General features: G+C 42.0%; 1 protein-coding gene across 1 annotated transcript in view; it reads left to right on the top strand.

Annotated features, from left to right (window-relative positions):
- Nucleotides 1-22,738, top strand: part of AFG3L2 (AFG3 like matrix AAA peptidase subunit 2) — a 52,513-nt gene that overhangs the window by 16,630 nt on the left and 13,145 nt on the right. The window contains exons 7-14 of the mRNA XM_066247588.1: nt 2,365-2,489; nt 4,662-4,935; nt 7,764-7,901; nt 12,902-13,055; nt 14,196-14,303; nt 14,395-14,520; nt 16,914-17,024; nt 21,089-21,204. Coding sequence (XP_066103685.1) covers nt 2,365-2,489; nt 4,662-4,935; nt 7,764-7,901; nt 12,902-13,055; nt 14,196-14,303; nt 14,395-14,520; nt 16,914-17,024; nt 21,089-21,204 — 1,152 coding nt within the window. The remainder of the gene's footprint in view (nt 1-2,364; nt 2,490-4,661; nt 4,936-7,763; nt 7,902-12,901; nt 13,056-14,195; nt 14,304-14,394; nt 14,521-16,913; nt 17,025-21,088; nt 21,205-22,738) is intronic.

The following is a 22,738-nucleotide window of genomic DNA, read 5'->3' as shown; positions in this document are numbered from 1 at the left end:
CAGACTGAGCTCTCAAAGTGGAGGTGAGGTTTAGTGCTACATTGCTGACAGAGCAGCAGCCTTGAGACTGCTGTGTAAACAGAGCACAGGCTTTGGGGTCTGACAGATTTGGCCTCACATCAGCTCCCTCTTACTAGCTGTAGGCCTAACTCCTCTATGCCTTGGTTTCTACATCTTTAAAATGGGAACAATACTACTGTTTTAGTGCTTAAATGAGAATTGTGAAAGTCGGTGGTTTTCAAACTTCAGGATGGGCCAGAGTCTCCTGGAGCACTAGGACCCTCCCCAGGGGTTCTCATCCAGACTTGTCCCCAGTCTCCGTGCAGCTGGGCCGTGTTCCACCCTGATTCGCTGAGAAGAGTCATGTATTTAGTGTATTGCCCAGTTGCTAGTAGATTTGAATTTAGGAATTGCCAGTCTCATGTAGTTAATCTGTTATTGACATGTTTTGAGGCTTGTAACCATAGGAATTTTGCAGCTTTGCCAGTGAACAGCTTACTGAGAATTATTGTTATATTATAAAACTTACTCTCCATCTTTTGTTTTTAGACACATGGAGAGGGTTACCAGAGTGATATTCCCCACTCAGAAACTGGATGGTGGGAGGAATATGGGGTGACGGGTACTGAGTTGTCTGAGGTTTATATCATAGATTTATTGTTTTGATTAAAAAAAAAGACTTTTAAGCAATTACATGTTAAAAGATAAAGTCTTTGTGCTATAAAAATGTGGCTAATACTTGCAGAGTGCTGGAACAGGGCCTACTGTATAGTAAAACTCCATAAATGTGAGTTATGATTAGCATTTTCGTGGTATAAGAGAGGTAGTGTGATACGGTGTTTATGGTCAGTGGCGTAGAGCCAGACTGCTTGGATTCAGATTCAGAGATTTAGCCTGTTACTACTAAGTGTGTAATCATGAGCAAGTGAAGTTACCTCTGGTTTTCTCGTCTGTGAAATGGGGACAGTAACAGTCAGGGCTGATACAGCACAATATGGACTACCTCTGTGTTGAGGGTAAAATAGCCATTCCCTCAGGCCCGTCAGGTATTCTCTCCAGGGCCTCAGTAATTCACCAGATGAGTGAATAGAAGGGAAACAGGGTAATGGGGATGGGGAAGGTGCCTTCCTGATCTTAAGATTTGACACCCCTGTTGATAGTACCTGCTGCTTAGAGTGGCTCTGAAGGTTACATGAGTTATGTATATAAAGGTCTTAGAACAAGGCTGACATTAGTAAGTGCTCAGTGAACTCTGTTATTACTGTGTGTCACATTGACTTTTTGTTTGAGCATAGGTGGCTGGGAAGTGGAGAAGAGGTAGAGGAAGCATGGTTATTTATAAAAGGGTTCTGTTTTCAAATAGGTTTTTAAATTTTTTTAATTTATATTTTATTATTTTAATTTTTTTTAAATTTATTTATTTTTAGAGAGGAGAGAGGGAGAGAGAGAGACAGAGAGGGAGAGAGAGAAGAGAGAGACAGAGAGAGAAGGGGGGAGGAGCTAGAAGCATCAACTCCCATATGTGCCTTGACCAGGCAAGCCCAGGGTTTCAAACCGGCGACCTCAGCATTTCCAGGTTGATGCTTTATCCACTGTGCCACCACAGGTCAGGCTTGTTATTTTTTTTAATTGATTTTAGTGGGATAGGAATGGAGAGAGAGAGGGAAGGAGGGAGGAAGGAACATCGATCTATTCCTGTATGTGCCCTGACCGGGGATAGAACCGGCAACCTTTGTGCTTCTGGATGATGTTCTAACCAACTGAGCCATCTGGCCAGAGCTTCAGATAGGTTTTTTATTCTTTTCAGTTTATAATTTTAGAACTACTGAGGAATATTGCTCAAGAAATGTTTATTTGCCAAGGATTGCCAGGTGTTCTCACTGAGTGAAACAATCGCCATATCATTAAAACCTGTCTTTTTTTGTTTTATGGTTGGTTTTTTTTTTTGACAGACAGAGAAAGTCAGAGAGAGGGGCAGACAGGAAGGGAGAGAGATGAGAAGCATCAGTTCTTCGTTGTGGCATCTTAGTTGTTCATTGATTGCTTCTTCATTGATTACTTTCTCATCTGTGCCTTGACCTGGAGGCTGCAGCAGGGCAAGTGACCCCTTGCTCAAGCCAGCAACCCTGTGCTCAAGCTGGTGAACCTGCGCTCAAGCCGGCGACCTTGAGGTTTCGAACCTGGGTCCTCCATGTCCCAAACTGACACTCTATCCACTGTGCCACCATCTGGTCAGGCTGTTGGGGTTTTTAACTTGTAAATTTTTAATAGTTCTGAAAAATTCTTTAAAAGTTGAACCCTTTAGTGAATTAAACTTTTGTTTCCCCTTAGTTCTTAGTATATTTTGTTTTTCTGTTTTTATAGCAATACGTCTGGTTTAATATCGGCAGTGTGGACACCTTTGAGCGGAACCTGGAAACTTTGCAGCAGGAACTGGGCATAGAAGGGGAGAACCGGGTACCTGTTGTCTACATTGCTGAGAGTGATGGGTAAGACGCAGTGATGCTCTGTGATGTCACCATGTGGCCAGCTACACATTACTCTGTCAAGTAGGCCCTTTTCAGTTTGGCCTGATTTTTTTTAAACCATTGGTAATTTACTAGTTTTTGCTACTAACTGATTTTCTACACATTTATTTTTATCATGATTAAGCAGTGCTTTGGGGTACTAATGTCCAATGCACTTTTAGTAGGTTTCAGTACAAAGAGCCCTGAGTGTTCAAGAGTAGCATTCCCACCTTTTAAATACATTCACATTTATATTTCACAGTTTTCCAAGATTTTTAAGTATTCTTCCTCTGTTGTCAGAGCTGCTGCTTCCCTTAGGGCAGGCATCCCCAAACGACGGCCAGCGGTCCACTGAGGCCATTTATCCGGCCCCCTTCTCACTGCCGGAAGGGGCACCTCTTTCATTGGTGGTCAGTGAGAGGAGCACTGTATATGGTGGCCCTCCAACGGTCTGAGGGAGAGTGAACTGGCCCCCTGTGTAAAAAGTTTGGGGACCCCTGCCTTAGGGGATATTTGTCTTTAATGAGGGCACTTACAAGTCTGAGTCTTTCAAGAAGGGCCCATTGATTTTAAGAGTTCACTTGTTTTTGAAGTTACTTGGGAATTATATTGACTTTGAGTGGTCATCTGGGTATACCTTTCAGTTATTTCATTTGCAGAAAATGCAGAAGGTACACCTTGCTCTTGAATGACAAGTTTCAGAGTAAAAATAGAAATAAATTATAATTTTTCTGTATATGAAAGAGCAGAAAAAGAGAGTTGATGTGTTAATTGAGCTGATAGTATTGTTCAGTTCTAGGGACTCTTGAATCCTGGTTTGTATAAACTATAATCTACTTGCAGTATTTAGATGTAAGATAGCTATTTAAATCATCTCACTTATGATAACTTTCTGCCTTGAGGCTAGCATGTAAATATTTAACTTTATAGGCTGATGCTGAAACATTACAAAATGTTTTATTGCACGATTCTTTAAATTTTTATCATCAGTATGTATTTTTTTTTCCTCCAGAAATAAACCAAATGTAAGTTTTTCATGGTTCTTGCTGCTTGCTATAGGAGAATTTAAAATATTGTAAAAGATGAAAAATTAGGAAGTAAATTCTGGTTTTTGTTATTGTTTTGTTCTTGACCTGAGATAGAAAGAAGGCAAAAGGCATCCTCAGGCTTTACGTGATTTCCCAGCACATCTCTCCGGAGTAGACACAGGGCTGGAGGGCAGAGCAGCTCGGCTGTGAGTCTCTGTCAGCCTGCGCGAGCCGGCCCAGCGGCTGTGTGCCCTCATCGCCATTGATCCAGAGTGTGCAGCACAGTCTCGGCTGCTGCTCCATCAGCAGCGGGACATTAAATCTCACCTCAACTTTGAGGACTTAGTCTCCAGCCTACCACACAGGCAACACATGTGCTCTGTTGAAAACTAAGAAAACACAAAGCATCTGTAACCTCGGCACCCACAGATAAACGCTGTTAGCAATTCGGATGCCACTCCTTCAAGACTTCATCTCTAACCCTAACCCTAACCCTTTACAGTTTTGAAGTGCATGCACAATTTTGAAAAGAAATTAATAAAAACCTTAATTGTAATATAAAGTAGAAAGAAAACTATAATCAAATGGTATTTCAATACGTAAATGCTTGTGCCTGTCAGTACTAAATGTAAAAATGTATACAGGACTTTTGAAACTGATGAGCTGTTAAGTTAGCAAGGATTGATATTTGGAAGATGCATCTTCAGAATAACCTGAGGCATTCCCATAAGAGAACTAGAATTTCTACCCATGCTAATACCAGGATTGTGTTAAAATTTTTAAGTGAATAATTGAAATGAAATTTCTTGAAATTTGGCTCTAATGCCAGTAAATCAGTTAATTCTGCACTGCACATAAATGGAGGCTGTTGAAATAGGAATTAAGTATTAATACCTGTTAAGAACTGATTTTTCTCTGGTCTTTGTGCTTCTACTTCAGTGATATTGACAGTAAGATTCTCCTTGTGCTTCAGATAAAATGTTAGAATGTTCAGTTTTTATAAAAATAGAAAATGTATAGTTATATCCCAAGCAGTTATCAAAAAATGTATCTTGCAAAACATTAAAAAAAGCCAAAGATTAGCAGTCTTATAAGTGTGTTGCTGTTGTGTGTGGTCCTCTTTTAGTTCGTTCCTCCTGAGCATGTTGCCCACGGTGCTCATCATCGCTTTCTTGCTGTACACCATACGAAGAGGGCCTGCTGGCATTGGGCGAACAGGCCGCGGGATGGGCGGGCTCTTCAGTGTCGGAGAAACCACTGCCAAGGTCTTGAAGGATGAGATAGATGTGAAGTTCAAAGATGTGGCTGGCTGCGAGGAGGCCAAGCTAGAAATAATGGAATTTGTGAATTTCTTGAAAAACCCAAAGCAGTATCAAGACCTAGGAGCAAAAATACCAAAGGTAAAATAAACTTTTAAAATGTTATTTTCAACTTACTAACCCTCAAATCTCTTGAATTATTTATTGATCTCCGAAGTTAAAATTTTCTGAAGTTTGATTACTCATTATGAAGTAGCTCTTTCCTTCTTCCTCTGCCTGAACTTACTAGTTTTCTGCTTAACTTAGGAGACTTGGGTTACTCAGTCTGTGTGAATGTGTGTTCTTGCATGTAGTGTGTATATTCCCAGAAGATTCATGTTTTATCCTCCTTGAAACCTTCCTTGGGTTGCCTTCCTTCTCTCTCCAGTCTGATTTAGACACCCCATTATCAGCAGCTGTAGTGCCCTGAGCATTTTGCTCCCTGCTGTCATCCAGCTGTCCCTGTGTCAGCAAGTATGCACAGCCCCTCTGCCTGAGCTTGGCGCTGAGGTTCATGACACAGGACTCGGGAAGAGCCGGACAGCACTGGTTCCTTCCCTTCTCCCAGAAGGATCACATCCTGTGTGACCACTGCTGGTGATGGGCTGGCCTCACTGATCTTTGTACTGCAGGGACAGCCTCAGTCATTCAGTATATGAATCAAACATTTTTAACTAATTCTTTTTTTTTAATTTGACAGAAACAGACAAGAAGGGAGAGAGATGAGAAGCATCAGCTCATTGTTGTGGCACATTAGTTGTTCATTGATTGCTTTCTTATACGTGCCTTGACCCAGGGGCTCCAGTGAGTCAGTGACCCCTTGCTCAAGCCAGCAACCATAGGGTCATGTCTATGATCCCACGTTCAAACCAGTGACCTTGCACTCAAGCTGGTGGGCCCATGCTCAAACTGGCGAGCTTAGGGTTTCAAACCTGGGTCTTTAGCATATGAGTTCGACGCTCTATCAATTGTGCCCTAAAGTGGTCAGGCATTTTAACTAATTCTTTTAAAATTCCATTAATAAAGTTTACTTTACGCCTGACCTGTGGTGGCGCAGTGGATAAAGCGTCAACCTGGAATGCTGAGGTTGCCGGTTCAAAACCCTGGGCTTGCCTGGTCAAGGCCCATATGGGAGTTGATGCTTCCTGCTCCTCCCTCCCCCTTCTCTCTCTCTCTCATTCTTTCTCCTCTCTAAAAAAAAATTAATAAAAGTAAAAAAAAAAAAATCTTTAAAAAAAAAATAATAAAGTTTACTTTAAAGAAATCCTTTATAAAGGGAATCACAATTTCCTTGATTTCAGAGCCCTACCTTTATGGATAAAAGTCCGTATTTTATAGTTTTTTAATTTGGTTTTAACATAAGTACCTGTACACATCATACTTGGGCATCTCCACAACTTAAAATTATTTTTCTTTTTAAGTTCACCATTGGTCATTAGATTTTTACTTTTGTGAAATTTTTTTTAAGTTTTTTAAAATTTTTACAGGGACAGAGGGATAAATAGGGACAGACAGACAGGAATGGAGCGAGATGAGAAGCATCAATCATTAGTTTTTCGTTGTGACACCTTAGTTGTTCATTGATTGCTTTCTCATATGTGCCTTGACCGTGGGCCTTCAGCAGACTGAGTAACCCCTTGCTCAAGCCAGCGACCTTGGGTCCAAGCTGGTGAGCTTTATGCTCAAACCAGATGAACCCACACTCAAGCTGGCGACCTTGGGGTCTCAAACCTGGGTCCTTCCGCAACCCAGTCTGATGCTCTATCCACTGCGCCACCGCTTGGTCAGGCTTCATTTGTGAAATTTTAAAGGAAAGAGAATAAGCACAATAAAAATTGGGAGTGTGATGTTTATGTCTCCTTGAATTATTTAAGTAAACCTGTTGGTTTATTAGTACGTGGCTTAAGTCACCCTTAATACACTGTTAGAAGAGTCTAAAAAGCAACACTAAAAATGTTATAAAATAAGGGAAGTTTTTTTTTTATTTGTTTGTTTATGTGAGACATGTGGAGGCAGAGACAGACTCCTGCATTGCACCCCAACCAGGATCCACCTGGCAAGCCCATTGGGGGGCGATGCTCTGACTATGGCCATTGCTCCATTGCTTGCAACTGAGTCATTTTAGTGCCTGAGGTGGAGGCCATGGAGCCATCCTCAGTACCCAGGGCCAACTTGCTCAAACTGCTTGTGCCATGGCTGTGAGGAGAAGAAAAAGAAGAGGGAAGGGTAGAGAAGTAGATGGTCACTTCTCCTTTGTGCCCTGACCAAGAATCGATCCTGGGACTTCCACACACTGGGCCAACACTCTACTGCTGAGCCAGCCGGCCAGGGCCATGGCAAGATTTAAGATTTCACATTCTGACCAAATTTTTTTTTTTTTTTTTTTTTTTTTTTTACAGAGTCAGAAAGAGGGATAGATAAGGACAGACAGATGGGAACGGAGAGAGATGAGAAGCATCAATCATTAGTTTTTCGTTGCGGCACCTTAGTTGTTCATTGATTGCTTTCTCATATGTGCCTTGACTGCGGGCCTTCAGCAGACTGAGTAACCCTTTGCTCGAGCCAGCGACCTTGGGTCCAAGTTGGTGAGCCTTGCTCAAACCAGATGAGCCTGCACTCAAGCTGGCTACCTCAGGGTCTTGAACCTGGGTCTTCCGCATCCCATTTTGATTCTCTATCCACTGCGCCACTGCCTGGTCAGGCCTGACCAAATTTTTAAAAACAAAAATAATCTCTAATAATTTTTTTCTTCCTGTTCTTACTAATATAAGAGTAATAATCTAACATATTTTAAATGTTTAAGAAATATTCAATTAAAAAAAAGATTCAATTAAAATTTATCCAGATTTATACCTAGGAATTATTAATGAATATGCTATTTACTTTTCTGAAATTCTAGTTAAATATACTTTCTCTTTTTGCACCTGAAGGGTGCCATTCTCACTGGTCCTCCAGGCACTGGGAAAACGCTGTTAGCGAAGGCCACAGCTGGAGAAGCCAACGTCCCTTTCATCACCGTTAGTGGATCCGAGTTTTTGGAGATGTTTGTTGGTGTGGGTCCAGCTAGAGTAAGTCTTTTGTTTCATTTTGACAGTGCAGCTTCCTTCCTCTCCTCCTCCTCCTTTATCTTCTTCCTCCTCCTTCATTATTCTACTGTAATGGGGATTTGATAAAGACGGCCCTGTGCCCTGGACTCCTGTGGAGTGACCTCTCCCCAATCACTGCTTTGAACACTCTTCCAGGGGAAAGCCTCAGCAAGGCCTGTGACTGCACACAGCCATCCGTCCCCAGCCCTGACCAAGACTGCCGACTGTTAATTGGGTTCTCTTTTTGTTGAATTAAAGAAGAGTCTTTATATGTTCTGGATTCTAACTCCTATTCAGATACATGAATTACAGATGTTTTCTGCAAATGGGTTGTCTGTGGGTTTTCACTTTCTTTATAGTGAAGCACCAAATTTTTAAGTTTTGATGAAGTCCAGTGTATCAGTTTTATTTTTTTCTTTTGTTTCTTGTGCTTTTAGTATCAACTAAGAATCTGTTACTAAATCAAGGTTGTAAATATTTATTTATCTCTGTGTTTTCTTCTAAGAGTTTTATTTATTTATATTTTTAAATTATTTATTTATTTCAGCTAGAGAGGGAGGGAGAGAAAGAAACAGGAACATTGAGCTGTTCCTGTGTGTGCCCTGACTGGGGATTGAACTGGCAACCTCTGTGCTCTGGGTCGATAGCTATCCAGCCAGAGCTCTTCGTATTGTTTTAGCTGTTTGATTTAGGTCTGTGATCCATTTAAAATTAATACGATCTGTTTTGTGTTAATATGGTATGGTATAAAATTCCAGCTTCACTCTTCTCCATGCCCATATCCAGTTTTCCCTGCACCATTTGTTGAAAAGACTGTTCTTTCCCCATTGAATGTCCTTAGCATCCTTGACCATAGAAAATGGGTTTGTTTCTGGACCCTCCATTCTACCTTATTGACCTGTATGTCTATCTTTATGCCAGTACCACACTGTCTTTATTGCTGTTGCTTTGTAGTCAGTTTTGAAATCAGAAAGTGTGGGCCATGGTCAGTTGGCTCAGTGGTAGAGTGCTGGCCCAGTGTGTGGATCTTCCGGGTTCCATTCCTAGTCAGGGCACCCAGGAGAAGCGACCATCTGCTTCTCCACCCCTCAGCACCCAGGTGCTAACGATGGCTCCATGGCCTTGCCTCAGGTGCTGAAATAGCTCAGTTGCCAGCTGCCCCTGCTGGATAGAGCATTACCTGGTAGGGGCTTGCAGGGTGGATCCTGGTCAGGATGGATGCATGCGGGAGTCTGTCTCTCTTCCTCTCCACCTTTCACTTACTAAAAGAAGTAAATAAATAAATCAGGAAGTGTGAATGTGGATTAATTTTTAAAGATACACTTAAATTTTTGTTCTTGTGTATTTTACCAGTGTCTAAAATGTTCGCCCTTTTCTTTTAGCAGGGGTTGGGGGAGATAGACAAGCACAGGCAGACAGGAAGGGCGAGAGATGAAAAGCATCAACTCATAGTTGCGGCACCTTAGTTGTTCTTTGCTTTCTCATATGTGCTTGGACCGAGTAGCTCTAGCTGAGCCAGTGACCCCTTGCTCAAGCCAGCAACCTTGGGCTTCAAGCCAGTGACCTTTGGGCTTCAAGCCAGCAACCTTTGGGCTCAAGCCAAATACCGTGGGGTCATGTCTGTGATCCCACATTCAAGCTGGCAACCCCGCACTCAAGCCAGCAGCCTCGGGATTTCAAACCTGGGACTTCAGCGTCCCAGGTCGACGCTTCATCCACTGCACCACCACCTGGTCAGGGAAATGTTCACTTTTTTTTTAAAAGCACAATAGAAATGCAATGTGTTATCACAATTACTTTTCTAAACGTTGAGATACAACTTACAATCAGTAACAAAGTATAGTGTTATCAGTTGGCAGCATTTTTTTCTTTCTCAGTTGCAAATGTAGTAAGGATAGGTCTTGCCATTAAACTGTAATATATAAAAGTTGGAGTTGGTGGATTCATATGGGTTTTATAAGGCAGATAATTCTTATAAAAATAGGGGTTCATAGAGGAGTTTTATAATGTGGATCATGGAATCTAGTATGTGCAAGGAGGGATTTGGAAGACCAGAGAGGAGCTGTGGGTGTTGGGAAAGCAGTGGGCTGAATGGGATGAAAAGCTAAGAAGTAGGGGAAGAATTGGTTGTGGGACGGGCTTGAGTACCTGGGCAAGCCAGACCAGCCCATCAGGAGCATGGGTGGTCAGAGAGTAGACTGCTTGAGGATGGTTGTTTAGAGGGGACCTTGGCAGTGCTGGTCATGTCAGAGTGGAGCAGAAGGTGATTGAAGAGGTGGGTTGGGGATCTGAAAGACCAAGACCCATGTGAATATGGAAATTAATGAGAAACTAGTTCCTGGTCGGTGGTCTGGGTGGGAGAAGTGGGGGTCAGGCCAGGGAGCGGCTAGAATGCCACATGGTAGGCGCCTCAGTGAGCAGGAGCTTTCCAGCACAGTTATTTTGGCAGTAGTGATGGGATGTGAAGTGGACCCTGACTCCAGCTGGTCTGGAGGGAAAGATAAATACCTTCTATTGAGAGCTTTGCCAGGACAGCCAAATTTCAGCCTAGGCAAGGAAGTGAAGGAAATATTCACAGAAGAGCCTGTGAGGGTAGGGGCCTGTTGATCACAGATCTGGAGTACAGAGGTAAGGCTGTAGTGGGACATGAGTTATGTTAAGAGATGTGCTCAGAGCAGTGTAGGCATGAAAATCCCAGAAGTCTAGGCAGGGAAGGATGGTGGGATACTTGGGTTTCTCGTGACGGAAGTAAAGGGATATGAGGCATAGGGAGTTTTGTCTCTGAATCCCTCCATAGAGGCAAGGGATAGGGTGAGACCCTGAGCTCTCTCATCTGATAGCGAGGTGTGGGGATGGCTATTCCTTCTTCAACCCACCTAAACTACTGGCCTGAGGGTATTAATGTAGGCAGGTAGCTAGATATTGATGGGGAAAGAGCAAAAGGAGTTGGACACTATATTTTATAAAGCTGGGAAGCCTGCTTCAGCAAGAGGCTTCAACATTCCATTTAGCTTAACCTACTCGATTGCGCATTTCAGGAATCCACTGTACCCAGAGTCCATTGTGCCATGGACCCCTTGGACCCGAACCCATTAAGAAAAGAACAGGTGTTTTTAGCCCCCAGGGTAAAACTAATTCATACCCAGACTGTGCGGGGAGGTACTTCTGTGCTTCCAACTTAAGCATGTGCAGTAGAAGCCAGAATGGGGACTACCGAGTCTAGCCTAAAGAATCTGATTGGTTATTAGGAGGAACCCACAAAAGCTTGTGAAATTTTTAAAAAACTGATTGGGTAGCTTAAGGAAAGTTAGTCCTTCCCAGCCCGAAAATATAAATGCAGGCTTTACAGAGGTCTGACCCTTTACCCTTTTTATAAACCTTTTGCCCTCTATCTGCTTTCCTGCTGAGAGAAGCACGCTAGCCCCATTTGCAGCCATGCTTAGTGGTCTGGCAACCGATGGTCTCCCAGTACAGGCGTTGAGCAGCGCCTGGACTGGACTGAGCTTTGATGTGGGCCAAACCATGGTGCAGAGTATCTAGACTTAGGCTTTTTTTTTTTTTTTTTAAGTGAGAGAGGCAGAAACAGATAGAGGGACAGATAGGCAAGAAGGGAGAGAGATGAGATGAGAACCATACATTCTTCATTGTGACACCTTAGTTGTTCATTGATTGCTTTCTCATTGCTTTCTCCTATGTAGATGTGCCTTGACTGGCAGGCTCTAGCAGAGCAAGTGACCCCTTGCTCAAGCCAGCGACCCCACACTCAAGCTGGCGACCTTAGGGTTTCAAACCTAGGTCCTCTACATCCCAGGCCAATGCTCTGTTCACCGCGCTACCACCTAGTCAGTGCAGACTGGCTTTTTATATTGGGCTTATTGGAGACTAGACTGGACTTTTTCCTTGGTGGAACAGATAGAGATAAGACATTGGGAACCTGTAAAAAACCGTCTGTTTCTTTATTTTAAGATATTATTTATTGATTTGAGAGAGAGAAGGCACTGGAGGTGTGGGAAGCATCAATTCATAGTAGTTGCTTCTCTTACGTGCCTTGACCAGGCAAGCCCAGGGTTTTGAACTGGCGACCTCAGCATTCCAGGTTGATGCTCCATCCACTGTGCCACCACAGGTCAGGCTTGTTTCAAGTTCAAAGAAATCTTACTGCAAAACCTAAGCTTCTCCAAGTGTGGTTTTATAAAATGCTTTTTATACAACCCTGTACATAAACCTGCCTGGAACCGGCATCAGAACCGGTATCAAGGGAACATGCTTTGTGGAAAAGACGATGAATGCAGGGCCTCACATCGCTCCTGTTGCAGTAGGCTGAGGACAGGGCACTGACAGTCACCCTGGGTGATTGCTGGCTCGGCTGGGTAGGTCATGCCTTTGCTTTCTATGTAAGTATAACCTGGATCGCTTAGTGAGTCTCTGTTAATAACTGCCTCAGCAATGAAATGTGAACCTCAGAGTAGTTTGAACTTTTAAACTGACTGTAAAGTTTACAGCGCTATGCCTGACCTGTGGTGGCACAGTGGATAAAGCAGTGACCTGGAATGCAAGATCACTGGTTCAAAATCCTGGACTTGCCCAGTCAAGGCACATACCAGAAGCACCTAGTATGAGTTAATGCGCCCCCCTCTCTCTCTCTAGCCTCTCTCTAAAATCAATAAATAAAATCTTAAAAAGTTTACAGCGCTACTTGTGTTATTTTTTTTATAGGTCAAAGGTATGTATTATTAATTTGTCGATGTTGTAAAAGTAGCAAATGTTAGTGGTTATTACATATACAGTAATTTGTGAGATTATAGAAATAATGTTTGCTCACCTTAAATCAGTTATGTGTCACTTCACTTCTTTGGTAACTTCTAAAACATCTACTGTGCAAAAAGATTGTCTTCCTGTGGGACAAGGAACAATGTTTGTTTTTTACTAGGAGGATAAATGTTCATTTGTCAAGTGACTCTAGTGTTTATATTTTTATCCAGGTTCGAGACTTGTTTGCCCTTGCTCGGAAAAATGCCCCTTGCATTCTCTTCATTGATGAAATAGATGCTGTGGGAAGGAAGAGAGGAAGAGGCAACTTTGGGGGCCAGAGTGAACAGGAGAATACACTTAATCAGTTGCTTGTGGAAATGGATGGTGACTATTCAAGTCTTTAGCATTTTAAACTACACTAATTGTTTTATATATTATATCTTAAAGGAGAATGCTTATAATATTGAATGCCAAAAATAAGCATTTTCTAAAACAGCCTTTTTAAAGACTCTTTTATTATACCAGTACAGATAATAGCAAAATATTCTTGCCTGCCATAATTTAATATTGGTGTTGAGATGGTATTTGTACCTAGTGTTGAACAAGAGAAAAATTGGTGAAATGATTCACAAAAGATTTATGTTCTCATTCTCAAAACTGTTTATGATTCTGAAGCATCAGGAAAACCCATGTTTAACCACATGTGTCATGTGAGTGTGGCAAGTTTCTTTTACTAAAAGAGCAGTGAACTTTCCATGTTAGTCAGCTTTTTCTTTTCTTTGGGAAAGTCAGTTTTTAGGGTGTGCTAGGTCCTTCATGCTATGAGATGTGTCGATGCTGTCGGGTGCTCAGAGAGGGGAGGCCTGGTGCCGAGTGTTGAGCTGGTTTACGTTATTGAGCGGGCATTGTCGCCAGACTCAGAAGGTAGAGCTCCTCCTCCACTCTGGTGTCAGTCCAAGTTAGTGCCACGTGTTTAGATCAGAGCCAGGTTTGGGGGAAATTATCACCTGAGCTATTCCAGTGCCACAGTCCAGAAGATAGGCTCTGCAGTCATGGCCTTGATGGTTGAGAAATGGCCAGTAAAACAGAGCAAGTTGAGCCTGAAGTAGTGGTTAGAGGTGGAAGTTAATACCTGTCATCAAATATGTTGTAGGCTGTTCCGGGACCCAGAGAGTTTAGACACATCATTTGCAAATTTAATCGTACTGATTATAAAACATTTTTAAAATTGACGATCTCAATAAAAAAATTTTTAAAAAATAAAATAAAAAATAAAAATTGACGATCTGAATTTCTAATTGTTTCTTTTTTAAAAATTGCTTCTTAAGGTTTTGAGTCTTATATGTGACTAGTATTGCGATGAAGGACAAGATGAATAGTAAGAAAAATAAGTGATTTAAAACATTCGATAATAAATTGAAAAAGGTTTAAGTAGTCTGTCTGTAGTACTCATACCTTTTTGACAAGCACACTGTTTCTCTGTCTTGTCACTTAATAACGATTACATCTTTGTTATCTTTTCAGGTTTTAACACAACAACAAATGTAGTCATTTTGGCGGGCACCAATCGGCCAGACATTCTGGACCCTGCACTGATGAGGCCAGGGCGCTTCGATAGGCAAATCTTTATTGGTAGGTTGATTTTCATTGGATTTATCCTAGTTTTTGTGAGGATATCACTGTTTCACTATGATTTTTTTTTCCTTAAAAATAATTTCTCAAGGACCACCAGACATAAAAGGAAGAGCCTCTATTTTCAAAGTTCACCTCAGACCACTAAAATTGGACAGTACCTTGGAAAAGGAGAAACTGGCAAGAAAACTTGCATCCTTAACTCCAGGGTTTTCAGGTGAGTGGAACATAACCTGCTGTCCTGTTTATAAGTCATTTAAATCAGTGGCAGTTGTCAGGTACCAGTTCACTTTGTTCTCTCTCATCTTAGGGCTTCCTGAGTATATACAGTGTGTCCATAAAGTCATGGTGCACTTTTGGCTGGTCACAGGAAAGCAACAAAAGACGATAGAAATGTGAAATCTGCACCAAATAGAAGGAAAACTCTCCCAGTTTCATACCTATTCAGTGCAGTTTGATGTGGGCTCACGCACAGATTTTTTAGGGCTCCTTAGGTAGCTATCCCATATAGCCTCTACAGACTCATCACTGACTGATGGCCTACCAGAACGGGGTTTCTCCACCAAACTGCTGGTTTCCTTCAACTGCTTATCCCACCGAGTAATGTTATTCCTATGTGGTGGCGCTTTGTTATAAACGCACCGATATTCACGTTGCACTTTGGTCACGGATTCGAATTTAGTGAGCCACAGAACACACTGAACTTTCCTCTGTATCGTCCACATCTCGACTGGCATGGCCGTGGGCTGCTCTGCTGTATACACGGTGTTACGTCATCACCTCTGCATGCGCACATACTGCCACATCATCCTACAGAAACTGGGAGGGTTTTCCTTTTATTTGGTGCAGATTTCACATTTCTATCATCTTTTGTTGCTTTCCTGTGACCGGTCAAAAGTGCACCATGACTTTACGGACACACTGTATTTTATCTCTTATTATAGGAAATTTCAAACATATAACAGAAGTTTAGGAAATACTGTAATGAACTCCTGTACTCATCATCTAGCATTAGGAGCAATTCTTAATTTGTATCCAACCATGTCTGTACCTTCACCCTCCTCCCTCTATGACAGATTCCTTGACAGCATATCATTTATCCAGAAATGCTACAGAAATTGAGTTTTTAAAAAACTCTATTGCGATAGTATACCATCATGTTCACCTGTGTGTGAAGTGTACAATTCAATGGTTTTTAGAATATTTATTAAATGTAGTTATGCAGCCAATCACTAATTTTAAAACATGTTCATTATACCAGAATAATTCATTAGCAGCCATTTTTTCCACTCCTGGTCCTAGGCAACCCCTGATCTACTTTCTTTCTCTAGAATTTTCTATACTAGACACTTATATTGATAGAATTATATAACGTGATCTTTTGTGCCTGGCTTCTTTCATGTAGCTTACTGTTTTCAGAATTCATCCATGTTGTAGCATGTGTCAGAATTTTGTTCTTTTTTATGACCGAATTGTATGAATTCCCATTGTATGAATATGCCATATTTTATTTATCCATTTATCATTTGATGGACATTTGAGTTGTTTCTTTTTCCATTATTCACAACAGGCTGTTGTGAATAATGCTGCTACTAACATCCATGTGCAGATTTTTGTGTGGAAATATATTTTCATTTCTCTTGGTTATATACTTAGGAGTAGAGTTGCTGAGTCACTTTTTTGAGGAACTGCCAAATTGTTTTCCACAGTAGCTGCACCATTTTACATTCCCACCTGCAGTGAATGAGGGTTCCATTTTCTAAACATCCTTGTCAACACTTGTTATGGTCTTTTTGACTAGCCATCCTAGTGGGGGTGAAGTATTATCTTATGGTTTTGATATATATGTGGTATTGAGGATCTTTTAATATGCTGATTCCAAGAGTTTTTAAATGTAAAATGTGATCCTTTCTTCCCATTCCCTATCTCCCTCTTCTAGCTCAAAATGAAATAAAAAGGAACATTTGAAATGTATGAGGAGATTAGAACAAGTTGTCAGAGGAAGATAGGCATCTTAAATGTCTCAGGAGTCCTAACTTTTTACTTTTTGTCTTTGGACTTTGCAATTTATAACATTTTAATATGTATTTGTTGAGCACATACATTGTGCTGTAGTTTATTTATGTTACTTTATACTTTGCCCGAAAGCGTAATTCATAGAGCATGGCTCTAGAAAGCATTTGGCAAGTTTCATGTGTTTAACATTTGTTGTTTGTATGCTCTAGGTTATTTTAATGCTTATGGTTTTTATTATATTTTATCATATTATAATGTTCACATAAGTCACTTTCTCAAAAGAGATAAAACTAGTTAATAAGGGCATCTTTAAGTACTTTTGGTTGAACCACATTGTATATAAATATTTGCCTATAATTATCTGTTTACTACTAATACTTGTAGCTCAGTTTAAAGGGCCAGGATTATACTGGGCTGTTTGTTCTTGAATGCTAGGATACTTAGGGTTATCATGTGTCAAACTGAATTATATTTACGTAAAGCCCTTATAGTGGTTGAGAGATTGACTCTGGTTTTGGTTGTCCATAATGTGTAACTTAATTGGTCACATATACATATTTGGTGGATAAGCTGTCCTGTGTCTTCATTTTGTAGGAGCTGATGTGGCTAATGTCTGTAATGAAGCTGCTTTGATTGCTGCAAGGCACCTTTCAGATTCCATAAACCAGAAACACTTTGAACAAGCAATTGAACGAGTGATCGGTGGTAAGGCAGCTGAATGTAACTCAGGTTAAAAGGCTGATAAGATGAATTTGAGGCCAGGGATTTCGCTGTTTTGGCAAGATCTAGACGCAAAGAAAAGTACATTTCCCAAGCAGTGGGGCTCACCATGTACCTGCTGTGTTTCTTTGGTGCTGCACACCCCTGCTGTCCCCTGTGGTCTGCATAGCGATGGGTGGTGTGGGTGCTGGGGAAAGCAGAGATGGCAGCCCACACACTGCCTCACTTTCATGGGCAGCAAGCAATGGGGTGTCTTCCCTGAGTTATATCAATCTGTTTCTTTATAAATGCTCACAGCCTTATTTCCAAAATGTCACATCTTGTGAATTAAATCTGGTCTATGCTAGCTATAGGTGATGGGTAAATAGATCCAATGACTGTTTAACCTGGAGACCTTTCACCAGCACGGTACAGGGATGGGGGGACACATAATGTGTTTTTCTGGCTTTATAAAGAACTTACAATGTAATACTCATAAAAATATAATTAGCAGCTTGAAGGAGAGAAAAGAGTGCAGTCAGGAGGGCTGCACAGAAGAGGTGGCATTTAAACTGGATTTAGTAGGCATAGGGACACCAAGTGAAAGTGGTGTGAGCAGAAGGTGCTTTGGAGATAGTGTTGCATATCCCTGTGTTTCGTGGAGGGAAAGGAAACCTGTCAGACTCAAGTTCCTGGGGGAGGTAAGGCAAAGTTGATTGTAGAAAGCCTTGACTGTTCAGCTCAGGGACTTCTCAGATGTTCTGTGGCCAGTATTGAACTAATGTGAGTTTTTTCTTGAGCCACTGAGTAATGTCATAATCATTGCTAGTTTATGAAAATGAATCTGACTGAAGAAGAGGGAAGCATCTGGAGACAGAACCTTGTAGTCATTCATAGTCATTCGTGTGAGGTAGCAGACTGTGAAGTACTTTCTATAGGTAGTCCCGATGGAAAGAGGCAAACAAGGACAGTCTGACGGGCTAAGGTGAGTGGGGCGTTACCAGGCAATGAAGAGACAGAAAGCAGTGTCATTAGAGGGGACTCGGACACGGGAGGGCAGGGGCATGAGTTATTAAGAGTCAGCAACTGGTTTGGCTGAAAAGGAGATGTGCCGAGTGTGCGATGGAGAGGGTGTGCGTGTGGAGTTCTGGAGCACTGCAGCGAGACAGCTGTGCTGCTGTGGTGTGAAAGGGCAAGGGTGGGTGAGCCGGTGCTGAGGGGGAGCAGGGCCCGCAGAGTCACCACTGCCAGATGTTCGGACTTGGTGGCAGCAGGTAGAAATGTGAGTCAGTAGAGTCACCAAAGCTTGTGTGCTCAAAACACAGAGGAGACAAGGAAGCGGTATCACTAGAGGGGACTGGGCCCCGGAGGGGAGAGGCCTGAGCGAGGGCGTGGTTATTCGAGTTGTTAGCAGGGTCAGGTGATGTGGGGGTGTGAGGGAGAGTGACCTTAGGATTTGGCAGTGAGGCTGTTCTTGGTGACTTCTAACACGACAGTTTGAATTGAATGAAAAATACTAAGCCAGATTACTGGAGAGTCCAGTGAGGATCTAGAGCTAGGATAGTAATGTGCTCAACCTGGGTTCAGAGCTAAATATCTAACTATTTTGTTAATGAAAAGAAAAAATCTAAGATGATAGAGTGTGATGAAATAAATCAGTATAGAAATAGGAAACTGCATATTTTTGCCTCTTTAAGTCAGTGGGCTGCTGTCATTTCTTAGTACAAAGTGAGAGTGTGAAAGAAAGCAAGGCGGCAGGTGGAATGGGAGGCCTTGCTCTGAGGTGGGTGGGGCTCACCTATTCATAGTCTGGCCACTGTAACCAGCCCGGGACAGCCATGGGTAGCCTTTGGCTGCCCATGATCCTAAAAATTAAAATTTCTGTAATACTGAAAATTAAAAATTTATGATAAACACTGGGGAAAATTTTTGTTTTCTCAGGTGAGCAAAAACTGCTTATTTGTGGAAGACAGAGGCCTTTTTGTTTGTTTTTTTATTTAGTGAGAGGAGGAGAGGCAGAAACAGACTCCCTCATGTGCCCTGACTGTGATCCACCCAGCAAGCCCACTAGGGGGAGATGCTCTGCCCTTGCTCCATTGCAAATAGAGCCATTTAGTGCCTGAGGCAGAGGCCATGGAGCCATCCTCAGCGCCCAGGGCCAACTCTCTCCAATGGAGCCATGTCTGCAGGAGGAGAGAAGGAGCGAGAGAGAGAGAGAGAGAGAGAGAGAGAGAGAGAGAAAGAGAGAGAGAGAGAGAGAGAAGCGATAGGGAGAGGGGTAGAGAAGCAGATGGGTGCTTCTGCTGTGTGCCCTGACTGAGAATCGAACCCAGAACATCTACCCTCTAGGCCAGGCGTGGCCAACAGTTTTTGCTCCCGGGCCAGATTAGAAAGAAAACTTTTTTCATGGGCCAGACAAAATATTAAAATTAAAAAATGTAAATACAAAAACAATTTAAGTAAACAAAATTTTATTATGTAATTTGTTTATGAATAAATGTGAGTGAAAAAATTTCAATATACAATATTATTTTAATAAAAATATTTTTTAATAAAAATATAATTACATACCATATAAATATCCAAACTGTATTGCAATCAATTGAAACTATTTAATTAATAGAATGAGCTCGAAGGGGTTATATCGCAAATAAAACAATTATTTCATTTTACAAACAGCCTGACATGTTTTCAGTTATCAACTGCATCTATTGTCTATCCTACAATGCCACTTGATTCAGCACACTTGACCACAAAAATAATGAATTGTTTGACCTTGGGTGCGCACTGGCAAACTCCACCTAAAAGAATGTGGGTTTCACATCACCACTAAATGTCAAAGAGTTCATATTGAGTATAGACAAATACAAAACTTGTCTTTATAATGGGAATTTTTTAAAAAACGAAGTATCACGAATTTATTTGACCAATTATTGGAAGTTAACCCTAGATTAATATCACTATCTTCTTAAATATCTCAATTTCCAATAATCAAAGACGCTTCCACTTCTGAGTAGCTGAGATTTTAAAGTAGCGGAGAATATTAAAAATTTAATCGCAGGCCGTATGTTGGCCATGCCTGCTCTAGGCCGTCGCTTTACCGATGAGCCAACTGGCCAGGGCCAACAGGGGGTTTGTTAACATACCCTCTATAACTTCCCACCTTTGGCTTTACTTTCCACCTGTGGTTATACCTACTTGCCTTACGTTGTATCATTGGGAATGTAATGCTCTCTTTAGTTGTCTAGGCTCCTGGTATCACGTGCAAAATTCTCTCAGATTGAGTTATCTCAAGCACAGCAAAACTACTTTTGTCATCATGGAATGATTTGTATTAGTACAAACTGTGTAGTTAGTTCCTACATAGCAAAGGTGCTTACAAGGTTTTGTATTCAACTTTTTCTGGGCCAAAGAAGAATCTTGCACAGATAGGGCTGCTTCAGCTCTGTAGTGTACACACAGGCCAGCACAGATCTCTAGGGGCTTATCTTCTCTGGTCTGTCCCTTGCTGCTTGCTCTGGCTGTTGGAATCCCTTGGCTATTTGTTGGATGTGCTGAGTGCTGCAGTGTTGGCCTGACCGACTGACGCTCTGAGTCAGTATTTCTCACTGGTCACCCTCCCTCTGGCTGTTGTCTGTGTGCGCTCAGGAGGAGCAGGCAGTCTCCCGGGGCAGGCATCCCGTGGGGCCTGGTCACTCTGAGAACCTAGACCAGCCAGGGAACTCCTTCCAGACTTCATTTTCTATGAATTTATATGTTGTAGGTTGATTTAAGTGCTAAATTTTATTTGGCATTTCTGTTTATTTCCTAAAAAAATTTATATGTCTCAGAAGTGGGAAAGTTAGGAAGAAAGAGGGCCTGGGGCTAGGAACAGTAAGTGTATTGTTGTTGTAGTTGGTGTGTTTTGAAGTTTATCCTTGACTGTTACTCTTACCTTGACTGATAATTTTTGGATTGTCAAAGCATCGTAATGTCTAAATCACCTTGTAGATAAGGCAATGTGTAGTATTGTGTACCTATTTATGCCAGTGTCACTAACACAGTGGTTTGGGGGTTTTGTTTTTTTTCAGGCTTAGAGAAGAAAACCCAGGTTCTGCAGCCTGAGGAGAAGAAGACTGTGGCTTACCATGAGGCAGGACACGCGGTTGCTGGCTGGTATCTGGAGCACGCAGACCCACTTCTAAAGGTAATAGGAGGCAAGCTGGATGGTTGTATGAGCATATACTTGAGAAAATCATACTCCCTCAAAGGATACATAGATGAGATGTTTAAGTTTAAAGAAATTTGAGAGAAATATCTGGTAATAACAGTGGGATAAAGTGCTTACACAAACCCTCCCACAAATAAATTATAAAGCTTGGAAAGAAAACTACCATTAAAAGAGACTGAGAAGTTTCCAAAAGTAGACCAAAACTGAGGAGAATTGACTCCAAAAGTAGCACCTATGATGGGTTAGGAATGAGTGCTGGTGGCTTTTTTGCCTGAGGGTTTCACACAACCAGTGGTGCGAATGCTGGCCTTTCCATACTGAGGTGACAGAGGAGAGAGTTCAGGATTTGAAGAAAATTGGAAATTTAACAGGAAAATTCTGGAAGCAAGAAAGTTACAGAGACCCAAATCCAAGTAGAAGCTTCCCAAAACCTTGGCTGGCCTGACCAGGTGCTGGCGCAGTAGATAGAGCGTCGGACTGGGATGCAGAGGACCCAGGTTTGAGATCTCGAGGGTCGCCAGCTTGAGCGCGGGTTCATCTGGATTGAATAAAAGCTCACCAGCTTGGACCCAAGGTCACTGGCTCGAGCAAGGGGTTACTCGGTCTGCTGAAGGCCCGCAGTCAGGGCACATATAAGAAAGCAATCAATGAACTAAGGTGTCGCAACGAAAAACTTATAATTGATGCTTCTCATCTCTCTTCGTTCCTGTCTGTCCCTATCTATCCCTCTCTCTGACTCTGTCTCTGTTAAAAAAAAAAAAAAGAGCAAGGCTTTGTGCAACTGTGCATTACTAATTCATACCTGTTAGTAAACAGAAGTAAGGCCAGTAGCCACAGCCACCATCACAGCCACCTGACCCATGCAGGTTCGCATTAGATTTGGACAGACGGTAATGAAACAATGGAGCCAAAAACTGATGGGCCATTATCTTTATCCCATCTTGCACCCAGCGGGCAAGAAATACACACAGTGGGAAGACACTTCCCTTTCCATTCAGGGCTCCCAAAGCCACTGACTCATCCGAGTTTCCTAGAATCAAAGGTTTCTAACCTCACCAGCCTTATTCATCTCTGTTCCCCATCTTCTCTACACAAACTGGCTTCTCCCTCAGCACTCCACCATCTTGGCTGCTTCTCCTGGCCTCTTCCACATGGCCTTTTTCTGCTCTCCTACAGCACGGGCTCCTCCTAGAATGTAATCACTCTTCCCCGGAACAATGTGATCTCTCTTCCTTTTAAAACCTTTTGGCGCAGATGCCCTCCCCCAACACACCCATCCCAAGCAAGAAGGGCAACTAATATCACCTGGGCGACACAGGCTTCCACGTGGGCAGCGCCATCTTTTACAAAATGAGCATAATATATTTTATCTGCCCAACAATCCACCCCTATGCTCACTTTACCACCCAGTCTACACCACTGGCATCCCTGTGCAAGGAAATTAGGCATATTACACAAATTACAACAGCACAAATCATACAGTTTCAACAGTTACAAAGGTACATTTCAC

This window comes from Saccopteryx bilineata, chromosome 11, assembly GCF_036850765.1.
Source record: "Saccopteryx bilineata isolate mSacBil1 chromosome 11, mSacBil1_pri_phased_curated, whole genome shotgun sequence".
Classification (NCBI taxonomy): Eukaryota; Metazoa; Chordata; class Mammalia; order Chiroptera; family Emballonuridae; genus Saccopteryx; species Saccopteryx bilineata.
Note: the sequence above shows the minus strand (reverse complement) of the source record. Positions and strands in the feature narration are given on the sequence as shown.